Source organism: Pavona decussata, unplaced genomic scaffold (assembly GCF_977016875.1).
Source record: "Pavona decussata unplaced genomic scaffold, jaPavDecu1.1 SCAFFOLD_202, whole genome shotgun sequence".
NCBI classification, from domain to species: domain Eukaryota; kingdom Metazoa; phylum Cnidaria; class Anthozoa; order Scleractinia; family Agariciidae; genus Pavona; species Pavona decussata.
In genome coordinates this window covers 325,887-342,026 of record NW_028145610.1, presented here as the reverse complement: position 1 = coordinate 342,026, position 16,140 = coordinate 325,887, and the positions used below count along the sequence as shown (strand labels likewise).

General features: G+C 40.7%; 2 protein-coding genes across 2 annotated transcripts; both read right to left on the bottom strand.

The window, feature by feature from the left end:
- Nucleotides 1–1,232: 1,232 nt before the first annotated feature.
- LOC146460981 (uncharacterized) lies at nucleotides 1,233–8,746 on the bottom strand. Its single transcript, XM_085087261.1, has 3 exons — nucleotides 6,294–8,746; nucleotides 5,229–5,340; nucleotides 1,233–4,347 (listed from the first exon to the last, which is right to left on the bottom strand). Exons 1-3 carry the CDS (start codon nucleotides 6,704–6,706, stop codon nucleotides 1,324–1,326), a joined length of 3,549 nt encoding a protein of 1,182 aa, XP_084943387.1. The 5' UTR covers nucleotides 6,707–8,746; the 3' UTR covers nucleotides 1,233–1,323.
- Nucleotides 8,747–9,194: 448 nt separating this feature from the next.
- LOC146460980 (uncharacterized) lies at nucleotides 9,195–10,778 on the bottom strand. Its single transcript, XM_085087501.1, has 2 exons — nucleotides 10,310–10,778; nucleotides 9,195–9,410 (listed from the first exon to the last, which is right to left on the bottom strand). Exons 1-2 carry the CDS (start codon nucleotides 10,707–10,709, stop codon nucleotides 9,391–9,393), a joined length of 420 nt encoding a protein of 139 aa, XP_084943627.1. The 5' UTR covers nucleotides 10,710–10,778; the 3' UTR covers nucleotides 9,195–9,390.
- Between the last annotated feature and the right edge of the window lie 5,362 nt (nucleotides 10,779–16,140).

The following is a 16,140-nucleotide window of genomic DNA, read 5'->3' as shown; positions in this document are numbered from 1 at the left end:
GCTTTTAAACTGATGAATTATTTAGTATTGTTTAGAATGCTATGTAAAATAATGTAAACATTTAATATGCTAAATGCGCTGTCTACGAAACTTAGTCCTATATAAAGAAATTTTTCATCTCGCTGTTTCCTACTGTCGATTTTTATTTTTTGAAAAGTACTATTGAAAATTTGTACACGTTTTTGGTATCAAAAACGTGAAGATCAATTCAGCTTTAAATGGATGCTGTGATTTGCATTGAAATCGACAACACTTGATTCTGTGTTTCACTCTAGATTATTTCTTGATTGCCTTTTTTATTTGGTAAATGACTACTAAAACGACAATGCTAACAACACCATCTTATTTTTTCCCGATCTACGACCAACGTACAGAACAATTTGATGAAGAAAGTTTTCTTTTGCCGGATGCGGCATTTTAACGACATAACTCCTGTACTGGAGAAGTTTATAGGTCAAGGTCCTTTAAACTCCTCAGTTAACTTCCTAATTTTCTCCAAATTGATTCCATTCACCACTGCTTTGAATACATTATTACTCTTTATTCTCATACATGATAAGCAATATTCAACACCGTACAATTAAAGCTTACTGGCGTGTAGCTACTAACTTTTGGAATCTGAGCGGGAATGGCCTCCGTTGACATCAATGTCCGTTTCAGGGGCAGTAATACTGACAATTTCCTCATATAAACAATGACCTTTGCATGCACCGCGCTTTGAAACTGTAAAACGCGGTTAACAAATGAAAAGACAAGATCCTTCCTTAAAATCTTCTAAGCTTACTTCAAAATGACCGTTATGCTATATGCTTTACATATAACGTGTTTTATTTGTGAAGTCCGATAAATACCGGGAAAAAAAATGACCGCGCACCATTTGCGCGCGCGCTGGAGCGCCCAATTTTTCTCATAGGAAAGACGCGGTTTCAAAATGGTGGGAATTTGTTGCAATCCGCGCGGAAAGTCCCACACAAAACACCAAAAGATGTTACGTTACCTTTAGGAAAGTTCCCCTAGGAACTCATTTACATCACTAGTGTGACTGTGGTTTGGATATGATTTCCTAATTACCATAAAATTTTGCTAACTTTAGCCTTGAATTATTGATCATTTGAAGTCGTTTAAAAAAACTCATTCGTGCCTCGTTTTTTCAACCTACTTCTCAGTGTTTGAATATCTGATGAAACACACCTTCTCGTGTTTGATATATTACATATAACGCGTAATTTTACTTGAGAAATACGGCGCTAGTTAATTGAAACGTTTACAGAGACCGTTGCTCCCTAATCTCGTCCCTGTCTTTCACAGTTATTACATAACTGTTCACTGCTTATTCGGCATTGCATTGCAACTACACTCCGAGATCATTTCCTTCATTTTTGAAAGAAGGACTGCCTTGGTATCTTTGGATCGGACTGAAAGATCAAAATGTTTGCACATCTCTCGAAGCATCGGAACCTTGAAACTTGGTAGCTTCCCATCTCTTGACAAGGTGCACAAATCATAAATATCGTACAGGATTGGGTGGGTCAGGCCTATTTTCCCCAGGACTACCTCTGTTGTATCTCTTAGACGTTCCTCATCTATGTCGCAAGCGTACTCCTCTACCAGATCGTCCAGCTCTTCTGCGTCGGTATCCTCTTTTTCACTTTCTGTAGGCTCTGTGTCCATCTGGTGCCCCTGCTTGATGCTTGCTGATAACCTCGAGAAAAAACCTTGAATCTGACACTTAGAGAGCCACTCCGTTCTATCGAACATTCTCTCTCCGTCTATTGTGGAAGCCGTTCGCATATCCTTAGCAACCTGTGCTGGATCTTCTTTCCTGCCAGTGCCTTGCCCAATATTAAACTTATGTATCAGATACCGCCGAACCTTTTCCGGAAACCTCGCCCCTCTGCACTTCTTGTGAAGTGCCCAGCCCTTCAGTAATCGTGGGGTACTTGAAAGGGATTCTTTCACCGCTGCTGATGCTCCTGTCAATCCTTTCCCTTGTATTGTTAATGTCTGGAAGTGGCTGACCCAGTCTCTCTTTAGCTTATCATACAGACACTCCTTCCCAGGCTGTCGCGGGATTTCTTGATGACCAAACATATTCATATGGAGGTCTAGGTCCGACCGACTTTGAAACTCTTCATTGCAGCTTGGCTCGGGACATTCATATAGCTTGTCCTCACTAAGATCGGCTCTGCTTTGCTCTTTTGACGTGAACTGGCGAACAGTAGTAAGGAAGAATGGGATCTTCTCCATGAGATCTGATTTTCTCTGCGGACAAATTACAATGTCATTCCATGGAATAAACTTCCCAGGACCGACATTGAACGCTCTCCAGACACGTAGGCCTTCTTTAGTAAACTCGAAATTGTGTAGATTGCTGTAGTTCGGAATCTTCCTTATCTCTAGCGTTGTGTATTGCTCTTGGACAGCGCATACCGTCGCTGTCGTCCCCTTAACTGGCCTCTCTTTCAAAGCGGTATGCATATCTTGTGCAGATACGACATCATGACCCTCGTTACAATACCTTCTAATAGCTGCCTTAATCGGGCACAAGATTCTATCGCACATGTCCTTTCCCGATTGAGGTTCGGAGTGGTCGTATCTGACGATCTCTATCCCCTGGCGATATCCGAGCTCTCGGAAGGATGAAACCAGCTTGCTATTGTGGTAACACCCTGCTTCATCTGATCTCAAGTAGGCCTTAATTATTCCTGGGTGTCGCAGCTTAATGGTAAAAAGAAGGTTCTCCAGGATTGATAGCACTGCAAACCAGTCCTGTCGACAACTGTCAAGAAGGTGAACGTAGCAGGTTACTTCAAGGCTTTCTTCTCGTCTCGTTATGACGCTACTCACATGCCAATTGATTCCTCTCTTGGCAAACCACTCTGCCTGCTTCTCTCGAAACTTCATGACTGTAAACTTCATCGCCCAATCAACTACTATGACCACTTCATCTTCTTCTATGGAGTTTAAAATTTGCTGCTTTGCTTGATCCTGATTCTGAGCTCGTAAAATATGGGCTTTCCATTCAAAGATTTTAAAGGCGGCACCCTTCGCGTCATGCTGAAGGTCGTCTGTTTGATCTTTTCCGAGCTGTGCCTCGTACTTAGGAATGGCACTTTCTACTTCCTCCACGATACTTTTCAGGCTCTCGCAGTCTGCGCACGCCATGTCATGGGTGTGGCTGCATGCGTCCTGGTAGTCAGCGTCACTGGCATCGCTCAAAGCAAAGACTCTACAATGATCAGGGCAGGAGCTGCCATCCTCCCTGCAATGGTCACAGTATTTAGTCTTGAGATATAACTTGCCTTCTCGAAGCTTCTTTCTAGCTTGTTCACACCAGTCTTTTGCTGCCCCAACGTGCTCTAGCTCGTCTACGATTCTTAGCAAATCCTTAAAACCATCAGCACCGTCAGCTGCTGTATTATCGAGACCTCGCAATGATTTCCTCTGTGAAGCTTCTTGGACGTCAAGTACTCTCCACATGGTGGAGTTACTGATCGGGTTAAATCCAGTTTCCTTGCAATGTTCAAGGTATTGGTTAATGATAGTGCACCTGGCCACTGTGCGGACGACGTTAGGCATAACAAGTTCTTCCCCACTCTCAAGTTTAAGGGTGCGAGTACCGTAAGCTACATCTTGGTAGTAATATGGCCGCATGCTAAACTCCAAGAAATGGTCTAGTTGGCGCTGATCCACACGGATTCTGTGTCGCGGTAATCTTTCAACAGGTATTCCGGGTCCTTCAATCTTCGCTTGAGCTCTTGCCTTCTTTATTTGCCTTTCAGAGAGATCTTCAAATGGCTTATGGATTTCTTTAAGCTCTTTTTTTGTGAATCGATCGGCGTAGATACTCAGTATTTGTGTTTTTACAGACCTGGACGGGGCATTTTGATATGCAACAACGAGGGCTTTCAGGCCGACACCACCAATTTCAGTCTTATTGTTGTGTTGATCTATTACTGCCTGGAACAATTGCTCTCCATCATTGGGCGCTATTACATTACACAACAACTGACACACCTGCTCTGTTTTCTGGACAACTGCTGATCTTTCAGCTTTGGGGCAACTTTCCCAGCAAGCTACTTGTGACTCCAGGGGATCGATTTTAGGCTTTCTTGCAGCATCGGCAAGGCTGTCAATGCAGGAATTGAAAACTTGCACTGGCCCTCCATTATTTTCTTCAGTTAATCCAAATTCGTCCATTTCCATGCTATCGTCAAACGCAAGCAAGGCTGAAGGCGTCCAAGTTTCATCAGAGTTGCATCCCCGCCTCAAAACACAGGGTGTTATGGCTGAGTACATTGAAGACTGGAGTTGAGCTGATGCTGCTTCTTTGCAAGGCCTTAAAATGAAAAATTAATTTTAATTGAGAGCCAGCAAAATTGGAACAACGGCATTTTTAGTGTACTTATGTACAAAAAAATAGACGGGGTGTGTTCCTTTTCGGTTGCATGTGCTTGCTGTAAAAAGCATAAGTGCATCAAAAGGGAGTGAATTAGTTTAAATGTGGACTTTACTACCTTGGTCATCTCCATCTCGAAACTCAATCGATTTTAAATGTGTAATTTGGAGGGGGTCAACCTTCTTTTTGTGCTTTATTTTGAGTTATGTCTTGGGCAGAATAAAAGGAAAAAAATTGGTCCCTCATTCTCCCCTCTAAATCAATCAGTATGAATTTGCGTGCAAAGCAAAACGCGCCATGTTTCAATCACTGAAAAAAAAAAGGTCTTAATTTTTTATTTCAATTGTCCAAGATTGTAGCTATTAATATGTTTTTTGAGGCTCCCAAAGCGTGCGCAACAACCCCCCCCCCCCCCCCCTAAAGCAGATACTGAAAATGCCCCTCAATTTAATGCAATAGCCATTTTTTGAACGCGACAGCCATTTGTATAGAGACCGGCATAAATGGGGCTGCAGTATGGAGTAAAAAATTCTTGACACAATGACGGGGCCGTCCCACATGTTGTTATTGTGCTTTATCTTATAACGAATATCACCAAATATGGCAATGTTTATCTTATTGCGGAGATTGCCTTGCTGTAACAAATTGATTCAAACTAATCAAATAGGATTAAACTTATTATAAGCCAGGCTGCATTCATAAATATCAAGATTTTAAAAGGTGCGCGCGCCGAGTTCTTTTCTTTACGAAAGGTTAGAAACGATGTTATAGTCTGATTTTTCTCTATATACCTACATTTTTTGGTAGATATTTTTACAAAATAACTCACCTCGCTCCTGGCTTGGACGTTTGTACAGATTCCTTTTCCGAAGTTGCACGGAAGATCCAAGGCATTTCTTTCACAGAGGCATTGTGTTGGTTGCGGCAGTTGTTGCAAATAACTTATTTGATCAAAAAGAAAGTCAAATTACTCAAGGAAGGTTCTACAACTGACTTCGGACTTATTTCTCATGTTCGGGCTACTGCGCTACGCAGTCTAAGAAGCATATGTGAAAATACCACATGAACATTTTTTTATCGGGGGATGTTTCAGTACAATTTCGTTTTGATACGCAATATGGGGGGGGGGGGGGGTAGAGTGGGGGTGCCCTTAACCCCCCGAAGGCGATAAAATTGGACAATTTTCATTATATTCACAGAGACCTCCTAAAGTAAAGAACTATCTAAAACACGACAGGTATCTTTCTGCTCCGTAAGGGCTACTTTAGGTTAATAAACCGAGGAGGGACTGGGGAAGGGGATAAACTCGAGCGCGCCTTGTTTTTTTTCTTTGCTCTTCCTTTACTCCTTTCCACCCGATTTTTTTACGCCCATTTTTGGAGAATATCATATGCAAAGAAAAGAGATGGCCAATAACATATCACATACTGTGTACCAAAGAACCCGATATTTCAAAAACATAATGAGATGTCAAGAATGCCTCTACATTTCCAATTCTGTCGCAATATTAGTGTGAAACCAGCAAGAGCAAAAAGGAAAGGCTGCTACATCCAAAAGTATTAAACGAGGGTCTTTGTTTTGGGAACTTTACCGCGTGTGCGAAAGAAGAAAATAAAACAGGGAGAAAAGCGAAGATCATTCAATTACCAACAGAGGTAGATAATTCAATTAGACGCTAATTGTAAAAGCCAACAAACTGAACGAAAATACCGGCAAATGCCGTGCGAAAAAAATCTCAGACAGGGAGCTCGAATTAGGCACACTTCCCCGCCACATTTTCACTCTAAACATGTTGCAAAATTAAATCCTAGAAAAATTCAACACCAACTTGAAGTTCTTCATCATAAATAAAAGTCAGTTTGCTATAACTGATTTTATGTAAGAGAACGGTCACAAGGAAGTAACTATTATGTACGCACCTGAACCGATTTGGACAAGGACACCATACATTTGATGAATAGCCTTAGACATCTCAAGAGTAACAGAATACCGGCTCTTTGCCCCCTTCTGGCTCCTACCAGGACGTCCCTGATGAGCGGGATACTGGCATGCTCTTCTCGGGCGCCAGAACTTCCCCAAGGTGTGCCTATGTTTGGCGCATACCGACATTTGCTCTACGACGGTCTGTTCCAAATCAAAAAGGCCAGCCCTGGCCAGGATTAGCTCTCCCTCCGTTATAGTTTCTCGCGATAAATGAACAGACGCAAGGTGGCTTTCTATTGATTCAGTGCAATGAAGCAAATTAAAGAAACCTGAAATGCCTCTTGAATCACTACAAATCCCCGAACGTGACAGGAAGCACGACATCTTGTTTCGGAATGCACAATTTCCCTTATTACCCAAGTCTTGACGTCAAGGATCGAGAAATTTGTATAAAGGGAATAAGGAATACGGGACGTGGATTGGGCTACAAAACTCTTTAATGCAGATTCAAATTTGAGGGTAAGTCGTAAACGAGCTGTTTATGTTCAATGAAATACATGTGCAATAAAGTACATGTAATTGTTTCTCATAAGCGTCAAGTTCAAATTCTAAGCCACGCTTCTAACCTCATGCCAGTTGAGGGTCCAGGGCACTTATTTCAAATTTCAGATTTTCCCTGCCGTCCTTTTTGAGCTGGTAATGACACCTTCAGTGTCCCAAGGGTGCTCTAAATGGTATGGAATGGAATTATGGCGAACATTTCCAGGACACATTGGGGGCGCGTATTCGAGAGGTAGCACTTTTTCGAGGATTTATGGTATTTTAGTGGACTGCCTGTCAACTAGCTTGGAGTAGTTTTAAAATTACACTTACGCTATAAACAACACAGCAACAATATACTGTACTGATGCTCCTTAATGTGGGATTTGATTATCTTTCTCTAGGAGGAAAGCTCGTGTTGAATTTTCAGTAATAATGACTTTAAAATAATTACACTGAAACAATGAGACATTACATTAAAAATATTAACTACACCAAAAAGTACAGGTTAGAAGCTTTGGCATTTGCGTCGAAGGGCCTGGAGTGAAACTCTCAGAGCGAGACACCAGTCCGCCGGGATTGCAACCGGAACACATCGCGACGGACGGATAGACGGATTATCCTTCCCTCGCTTCCTAGGAAATCTTTCTTTTTCTGTGCAGTTTGTTTTTCCTTCCGGCTTTCATGTACAAGTTCTTATCAATTCAATTTGAGCAACATATTGATAATGCCCAGCTTTTGAAAATTAATAAATCACATGTTTTACTAAAGCGAATTCAATTTTTTCTTATTACTACATGGAAATTTTTTGCGAACTGTAATAGAATGACAACTTGCACTTCAAAAGACAAATGGCTAAAACAACTTCTAGACCACCGAAATCTTTTTCGTGGTGTGGTGCAGAAGTTTATATTATCTATATATTGAGAAAGGCACTTAACGTGGAGGGATGTACAGGCCGGCATCCTCCTTCTAGTCTGCTTGTCAATTTCAGTGATTTGTGATTAATTCAGATGGCAGTAGGCCAAACTCAGCGAAATGTTTTACTTCCTAAAGGACCTTCAAGCAATGAATACCAATTGAATGGCGTCAACAAAGCAAACATGCAAAAATGGAAAAACAAATAATACTAACAATAATAATAATAATAATGAAAATAAGTTTCTTAGAACCTAAATACTGTTTAGCAGACAGACTAATTTTTATAAAAATTCCCCACAAAGTGTCATAAAATCGGGGCCGAATTATTCACCAATTTAAGGCATTTGTAAACGGTTAAAACCGTTTATGCGTGTTATTTTGTGTGTTTTTTGGTGTGGTTAATTTAGAATGGTAAAATTTAGCGATTAAGAATGTTTTGTTTTATAACAATCTGAATTTGATCAACAACTTCATTTGCATAATGCCGGTTTCATATTCGCAAAAGCACCAAAAGTGCGAAGTCGCTGTGATCAAGGAAGATAAAAAGCGCAAGGTATTTTTATATTTCTGTGCTTTCTAACATCTGTTTAGCAAAGTTCAGTTGGAATTTAGAATAGTTCGGTCTGGACTTGTGAAATAAATGCCGGCAAAGACAGGGTACTTTCACCGGTTTTCAGAAAGCGTTTTAATGAAGGTTACTAATATTAATTTTTGTGACCCTAAAAATTAAAACAAATCCAAATAAATATGCATTTCATACCTTTGAAGAATTACTTAACTTAGGAATTATAATGAATTTTTGTGGCGTTTCCTGGTTTTCGAGCAGCGAGCTCATCAATTTTATGCAATTTTCTATTTTCGCCACGCCCAAATTTAGGTCCTCGACCGCTCTGACTGTTGAGACCTGTAAAAAATCTATTTTAACGTATTTCCAAAAACTAAATTCATTTCATTAGCATACGACCCAAGATGATTTACTGGGCAAAGTTTGAGGGCAAACTTTTTTCCGACCCGAAACGCAGTGGACCGTTCTTAGAGAAAGTGTCACTTAATGCTCATTTTATTCCAAAACACTGCACTCAAAGGGTTATGGCTCCTCACCCGTTCTATTATTTACACCATACTCGAAAAGCGCAACCCCACAACTGGACTTTGATAAGCAGACAACTCTTTGCTCTTTACGCAGACAAAACGATATAAAAGATACAAAAGTAACGTGCTAATGTAATCACGAGGTACACTTCAATCAAATTAATAATCAAATGTCAATCATCAATGTACTGTTCGGATGTACGGTCCAACAAAACAAATAATGTAACAAACGATTCACGACATTCACCATTAAATATCGGGTTGCGGTTTCCTAAGAATGCGTTTATATTTCTCTTTTATTTCTAACTGTTTCGGAGAGTTAGTTTTTGTTATATTTTGGGGCAAATATCGGTCATAGCGTAAGAGGCATTTTTCTTAATATATTGTGACCCTGAAAGGGATTGACTTTGTTACAAAAAAAAACGCTACAGACTAAATGCATGTTACAATAAAATCTAAGGTTCAATGTCTTTAGAAACACAGCCCTACAAAAGCAAGTCTTGTGGTTTGACTGGTCATCGTCCGTCCATGACTGCTGTAAGAAAATTAATAGTATGTGTTTAAGCAAATTGTTGGTAGATAATATTTTTTCCCGCCTGTTTAGGCTTATGCCAGCAAGATCTAATTCATGTTTGAGCTGATAGGTGACCCTGGCTGACCTACTCTGATATACAAAGCTAGCGACCTATTTTACCTAACCCGCATGATTAATATTAGTTGTGGACTGATGAGCCGGGCTGTGCATGAAATTAAAACCGAAGGTGTGCATTTTACGTGCTAGGATCGGCAACAAAGATAATAGTGGAATAAATGTGATGGAATATTGAGGATAATTCAATATTCAGTAAGGTGTAGGAGCACTCGGATTTTTTTTTCGAGTTGCCTGTGTCACTTATTCGGAATAATACATCATTCGCATTTATTCACCAGGCTTAAAATATTCCGTCATATTTATTCCATTGCGTTCAAATACTATTATCTTTGAGGATAATGCTAGGATTCGAAAGTCATGTGTGACAGGAATGGAATGGAATCCTAGCACACATGACGGTCATGTGTGCATGTGCGCTGCTAGGATTGGATTTCATGTGTAGCAACGCGGAGGGAACGCGGATTGGATTTCATGTGTGGCATACTATGCCAAAGATAATAGCATTATCCTCAAAGATAATAGTATTTGAACATATAAAGCAAGAAAGCACGTTTGCCGTATAACTTCGTGATTGGTAAAAATGGGTATCAAAACGCACATGCATCTGTTGCTGAAACTCAGAGAGATTGGTAAGACACTGCTACTTACCCAGTACCTTTACCTAACAATGCGCTATAGTTTTTCTCAACCGCATCACATGTTTTGGACAATATATATAAACTTTTCATGTATAATTGAAATTTTTTTTCCTGAGCTCAAACATAGGATAAAGTTGCACTTACTTCTCAATAAAATCTGACAGTCGTGTTCTTGGGGAACTCTTGGTTCCATCTGCTCACCCTGCGGATCTGCTCCATCAACCTGTACACCTCGGTCGCCTTGTCTCCTCTCTTCATCACCGTCTACTTCTCTATCACCGTTTCCGCAATTCTCTCTGTGCCTTGATCTGACTTTCATCTGCCACATTTTTATGCACACTACCGTGATTATACACCCTGTCACAACACAAACTGCGCTCCGCAATATTTCTCTATGAGGAAACATCGTGATAATATTTAGCTGAAAATGTATTGACGACTTCTCTGTAGGTAAGATACCCTGAGAGTGCTTAACCGCTTGAACTAGCATGACTGATATATTTATAGCAAAATCATCAAAGTTAAGTCTCATCCACTCCTGCATCCAATCAAACGAACCGTTCTGATTTAGGGCATTCCCCAAAATCTAACGCCCCAGTACGTGCGGCGTACCTCTCATACCACATACCGCTCGCTGACACCGTCAATCATTGTGCAAAGGAGTTTTGACCAAAAACAATTCTCAGAAGATAACATCAGTACTTTAAAAATACAACATGCTAAGACCGGTGGCCAATGAAGTTTTTAAGGTGGTACTGGAGGCTAATTTGCACATTTTCATCACATATCTACATGCATAAAATCTGTTGAAAAAATCACTTAAACTTCATCAAATTTTCACGTTTAACATGTTAATGCATGTAGTTCTAGTAAAAAATATTATTTTTCCAAAAGAATGAAAGGAATTCCTGAAATTTGATCTGTTAATGGGCGTGGTCGAAACCTTGCCATTTGGCATATCTCTATAAAACTCAAAGAAAATGTCCTGCATTTCAAAAAGCATTGGCCAATTGATGTGTAATATTAAGACCTAGCATCGTGTCAGAGTGCGTCAGAGAAAACTCAAACGGACAAAAATTATATCTACAAATGTAATTATTCAATCTCATAAAAAATGTGACGCCACTACGAGTCTTGTATTTGAAGAAATTTGACGCACTCCGACAAAAATGTTCGTTCAAGTACGTATTTTATGACTGCCAAGTTTCAAGCCGTTCTGATAAGCCTTCGAAACTAATTTTAAATGAACACGCTCCCACCTTTCAATCAACATGCATTTTTTTTCTCAAAAATTGCGCTGGAGTCGTCAAAAAATCAGCTTGAAAGCTTCCATCATCTTGGATTCAATGGCAGCCATGTTTTTTTACGCCTGTAACAACAGTATACAGCGGTAAATCATCAAAAACGGTCCTTTTTAGGCCCTTTCTTTCCTTTTAAGGGGTGCTATTTTTCCCGCGAAACCAATCAGGAGAGGCGATTATAAACAATGACACCTCTGCATAGCAACGGCACCCGCAACAGAACCCCAACAGTGTGACGGCGTTGAATCAAACAGACAAACACGCGTGATCGAAGAAGCTAGTTTTAGAGGAGATATACGTCTAAAGAAAGGGAAAAGAAGTGATGCCCCCGAGAAAGCGGTTACACACAATAAAGGAGAAGTCCGAAAAGGGTTATGAAGCTTGTGGTTCAGGATCACAGTCGAGGATAGGGTTAGATTTTGATAAGTTGGGGGAAGCTAGCTGGAGAATCATGCATTTCTCTCCTGTTTTCTCCTGGCTTCAGGATCGCCATTAGACTGCGAGCAGTCTCTGTCTTCTCCTAATTTTTAGAGCGCGCATCTAGCGCACGATGGATCTAGCGAGCGACGAAGCCGCATAATTTTACTGTCACTTTTCGTGCGTGATATGAGGGGGAAAAGTACAACTGCTTGCAATCTAAATCGCCGTTCGTTGGATTACGCGACGCGACCCGTACCCGTTCGGCGTTCCAGCAAACCTGAAAGAAAAATATTGGAATAGCGTGTGCTGCTAGGTAGTTGGCTAAGTGGTGAAAATAAGAAATAGCGTTTATGCGTAAAATTATCGCGCCAAGAAGCAAATTGCGATATCACTACAAACAATATTAATCACGTAAGAAGACTGCTAAGATGTTCAAATTACCGGTTTTTAGGAAATTCTCGGCCGCAATAGCGTCCATGTTTTCATTTCCTTTATTGTCACCACTAAGTTGATCGCAAAAGATGATGTCTTTAGCGAGGACAATAATTTTATTTTATCCATCTAGAGATCCAGAACGGTCTCATCTTTCACGCAAAAGAGAGCATATTGACAGATCTCTCAACATCGTGCTCTTTGGGGAATTGTACACGAACACAACACAAAGATTTTCGCAGTGGGCAGTCCGTGTTTTTTCCGCGAAAGACCCCGTAGAAACCAAACTTCTCTTGCTTATTACTCGGGAACGCTTCAGTCTTGATCTCTGAAATTTGGCATACAGGTCCCATTTTTAGTAATCTCTCATATGTTTAAAAAAGGTCATGATTCGAAAGATAAGATTTAGCCTCCAAGATCTTTCAAGACTGAAATCATGTTGTCAGATTGGTGTTTAAGGGAGGGGTTCACGGTTCTGCGCATGTCCGTGAATCAAAATACTTTTTCGCCTTTGCTCGCTATATGACCCAAGCCTGCAGTGTTTAATTTAATTCGTTGCTTATGAACCGTTCGGAAGGGAATAGGTACCTCGGGTGGTAATTTTTTCATATGATTACGTTATTTCGCATACAAATAACTGTAAACACATCAACGGTGGAATAAATCCTACGGGTTAATGCTAAATTCAATATCGACAATATGTGGACAATCACTAACATTTTCGATGAATTTTGGTCATCAGTCATTTTGCTTGGACTAATTATAGAATGTGATTACTGAAGTATATATGTGTGGGATTTTTAAGGCCATAAAGTTGATAATTGAGAAAGAGAAAATAGCATTTATATTCATGCACATGCGCTGAATTGTGAACCCCTCCCTTTAAATGACTGCATGAATGCTGGAAAATACTAGTCCGGAGATAGAGGCAACGAACGAACATAATGTCTGGAAAAATTCCTCTGATTCATCGGCTTTGTGAATATATTTCCCTTATAAAGTATTGTTGTATTTATTTTCTTAATCGGATTGAACCGGACAGCGTAGCCGGTAAGATTTGACTCAGTGCCATAACATACGCGGAAATATCTTGATCACCCCTAGATTACCCCAAAACTCAAAACTTGGCAGGAAAACCACCCGCCTGCGGCTCGGGATATATATCTACCATCTGAAAGCAAAGGGTAGAGACAGATTACCCATTTCTGAAACGTCTTTGGTATTACCAGTCTCTTTCTTCACATAGTCTTGAGGAAGATATTCAAACCTGAACGTTTTTTCCTCTTGCAACTTGATTTTTCTGTAAACCGGCGGAGGATTAAAGATGGTCGGCACGGAAGTACTCCCTTTTTTCTCTTTCAGTTGAATTTAAAGGGAAACAGTTAATTAAAAGTGTTAGCCAGGAGGCTTTGCATTTTCTCATGTAATGGTTCAGTTGACTGCCATTGCAAAATATTGCTGAGTAAAATTACCACCAGTTTTCTTAATGCAGATCAGCATGATGTTCGCGAAATGTAGTTCCTTTTAACAAATCACGAAATCGTTAAGTCCCGCGAAATTTGCCACTTCCATTTTCGCGAAATTACCTGACGTTGCCGTGAAAATTAGTAACGATGAGTTATGCGGCATGGAGAATGAGTAAATTACGAGTTTGTAGGTTCCAACTCGCGTTTTATGCCATCTTATCTGTTTCTTACCTTAGTAAGAGAAAGACAATGTTGAGTAACAAGACAAACAGTACAAAGATAAGGGTAAGCCATCAGGCTTCAGGGGCGTAGCCAGGATTTCTAGGAGTGGGGGGGGGGGGGGGGGGGTTCCAAATTGGTTCCAACGAAAACAGTTGGTCTAAAATCCTTAAATTACGTACGTACAAGACTTTGGCGTTTACGCTACGCAGACAGAAGACGCCTTGGTTGCCGTTGAGCGAACGTGTATATCATTTCCTCGATATTTGTGTCTCGGTGGTAATTGATGTTCATCAACGCCAGCCCAGACTCTCGCTCGCCTGACATGGTCGACCTTAGGTATGTTTTTAACCTTCTTCGTGTTCTAAATGAGCGCTCAAATTCAGCTGACGTTATCGGCAACGTGCACAAAATACGGATCAAGGTGTGGATGTTAGGAAAGAACTCTCGATCGCATATGCATGCTGCGAGTGTCTGAACTGCATTGGTGGGAAGGTCGGCATCCTCAGTGCTGCACCACTTTCTCTTCCGTCGCAGGAGCTCAACATCAAACACATGAGGATCTCGAAAGAAGGACGTTCTCATAAAACTCCAGCGCTGCTTCAATGTCAGGATTTCTGTCTCCGAAGGCTCCCAGCTCAGGAAGAAGATTAAAGAGGCTGGACAAGACAGCATCATTAGTAGGATTGAAGTATGTTTTCATCTCTGATTGTAGATGGTCTAGAAGGGGAAAAGCAACTGCCCTCTTATAGTAATCAGATGGTCTGGGCTGGTACATTGTCGCGATGCTGCTGCATCGCAAAGAGATACCACAATGACGTTCATTGTACTTATTGTAAGCATAGAACAAAACGAAGAATTTCATTACACTCTTGCTGGGATAAAATCACTGTTAAAAATAGGAGAGGGGGGTTCCGGAACCCCTGGAACCCTCCCCTGAAAATCTGACTCGCCTATCAGCAGGCCACCGCGCATCCGTGCGTTTTCCATTTTTATTTTTTACTTGGGATTTGAAGACCAAGCTGTATTTTAAAAAGCCCGAAAACGTTGGTCGAGACAGGTGGTCAATAGGGTGGAAGTTAAACCGGTTTTGACAACGTGAAGCGACAAGGAGTATTGGTATCCCCCTCCCCCCGTTGGGTGAGATACTAGTCCATCGCAGGGTTAACCCCTGCAATAAATTATGTCCCGATACCCATTTATATACCTGCGTGAAGAGAGACACTGAGGCAAAGGTTCTTTTACCCTTTAATTCCTAATATCAACTTGTATATTCTCGCTACTATTCTCTATATATTTATCATGGGACTACTTGAGAGAATTTGTTTATCAATCAGTGCGTTTGGTGATCATTTGCTTCATTCTCATGACCTGTTTGTTTAATCAAGCATTGATATTGTGAGGAGAAATTACATGCTGATCAATTTTTGGGACTTTAAGGGTTAAGGAAACAATACGATAGCAGAGGGTAGGCCTCGGGCCACGGACCTCCAGATGTGACTTTCAACTGAAATGCTACCTACAACTCCGGCCACGTGAGAACTTTGTGTGCGCCCCCTGCATAGAACATGATCCCAGTATAGCACACAAATCCCGTTAGAGGGAAGGACCATGTTCATCTTGAAAGCAAGTTAAGTTGTGTCAGCCGGTCACCCTCTTTATTACTCTGTCTGCCTTTCAGTTTTTAGAAGATTCATGGAGAAAATTTGATAAGAGTTTGCTCACTTTGGTAATCAACTTTCTTTTTACAACTAGCTGAGTCAGAGAGATGTACACTGTAATACGCTTTTTGGTCAATCAGGCTTGCGTAAACATTCTTTCCTTGATTTTTGGCTTAAACCCACTTTGACCTTCAAAAACATGGTACTGGTAGCCAAGAGCGCGATGCCTGACTTGATTGTCGGGCTTGAAGTTCACAAAGTTAATGTACCTGTTGCAATCTTGTAGACGCTGTCTATGATTTAATAATATTTTGGGGAGAGAAAAAATAACAACAACCGGAGGCAGACATAGTATTTATTCCCTGAACGTTCCCTTTCTAATCTCAAAAGGCAGAATACTTCTTCCACATGGCCTGAATATTCGCAAAGAAATTTACTAGCTTTTTTCCTTTTTATTATTTGATTTGCTTCATCTT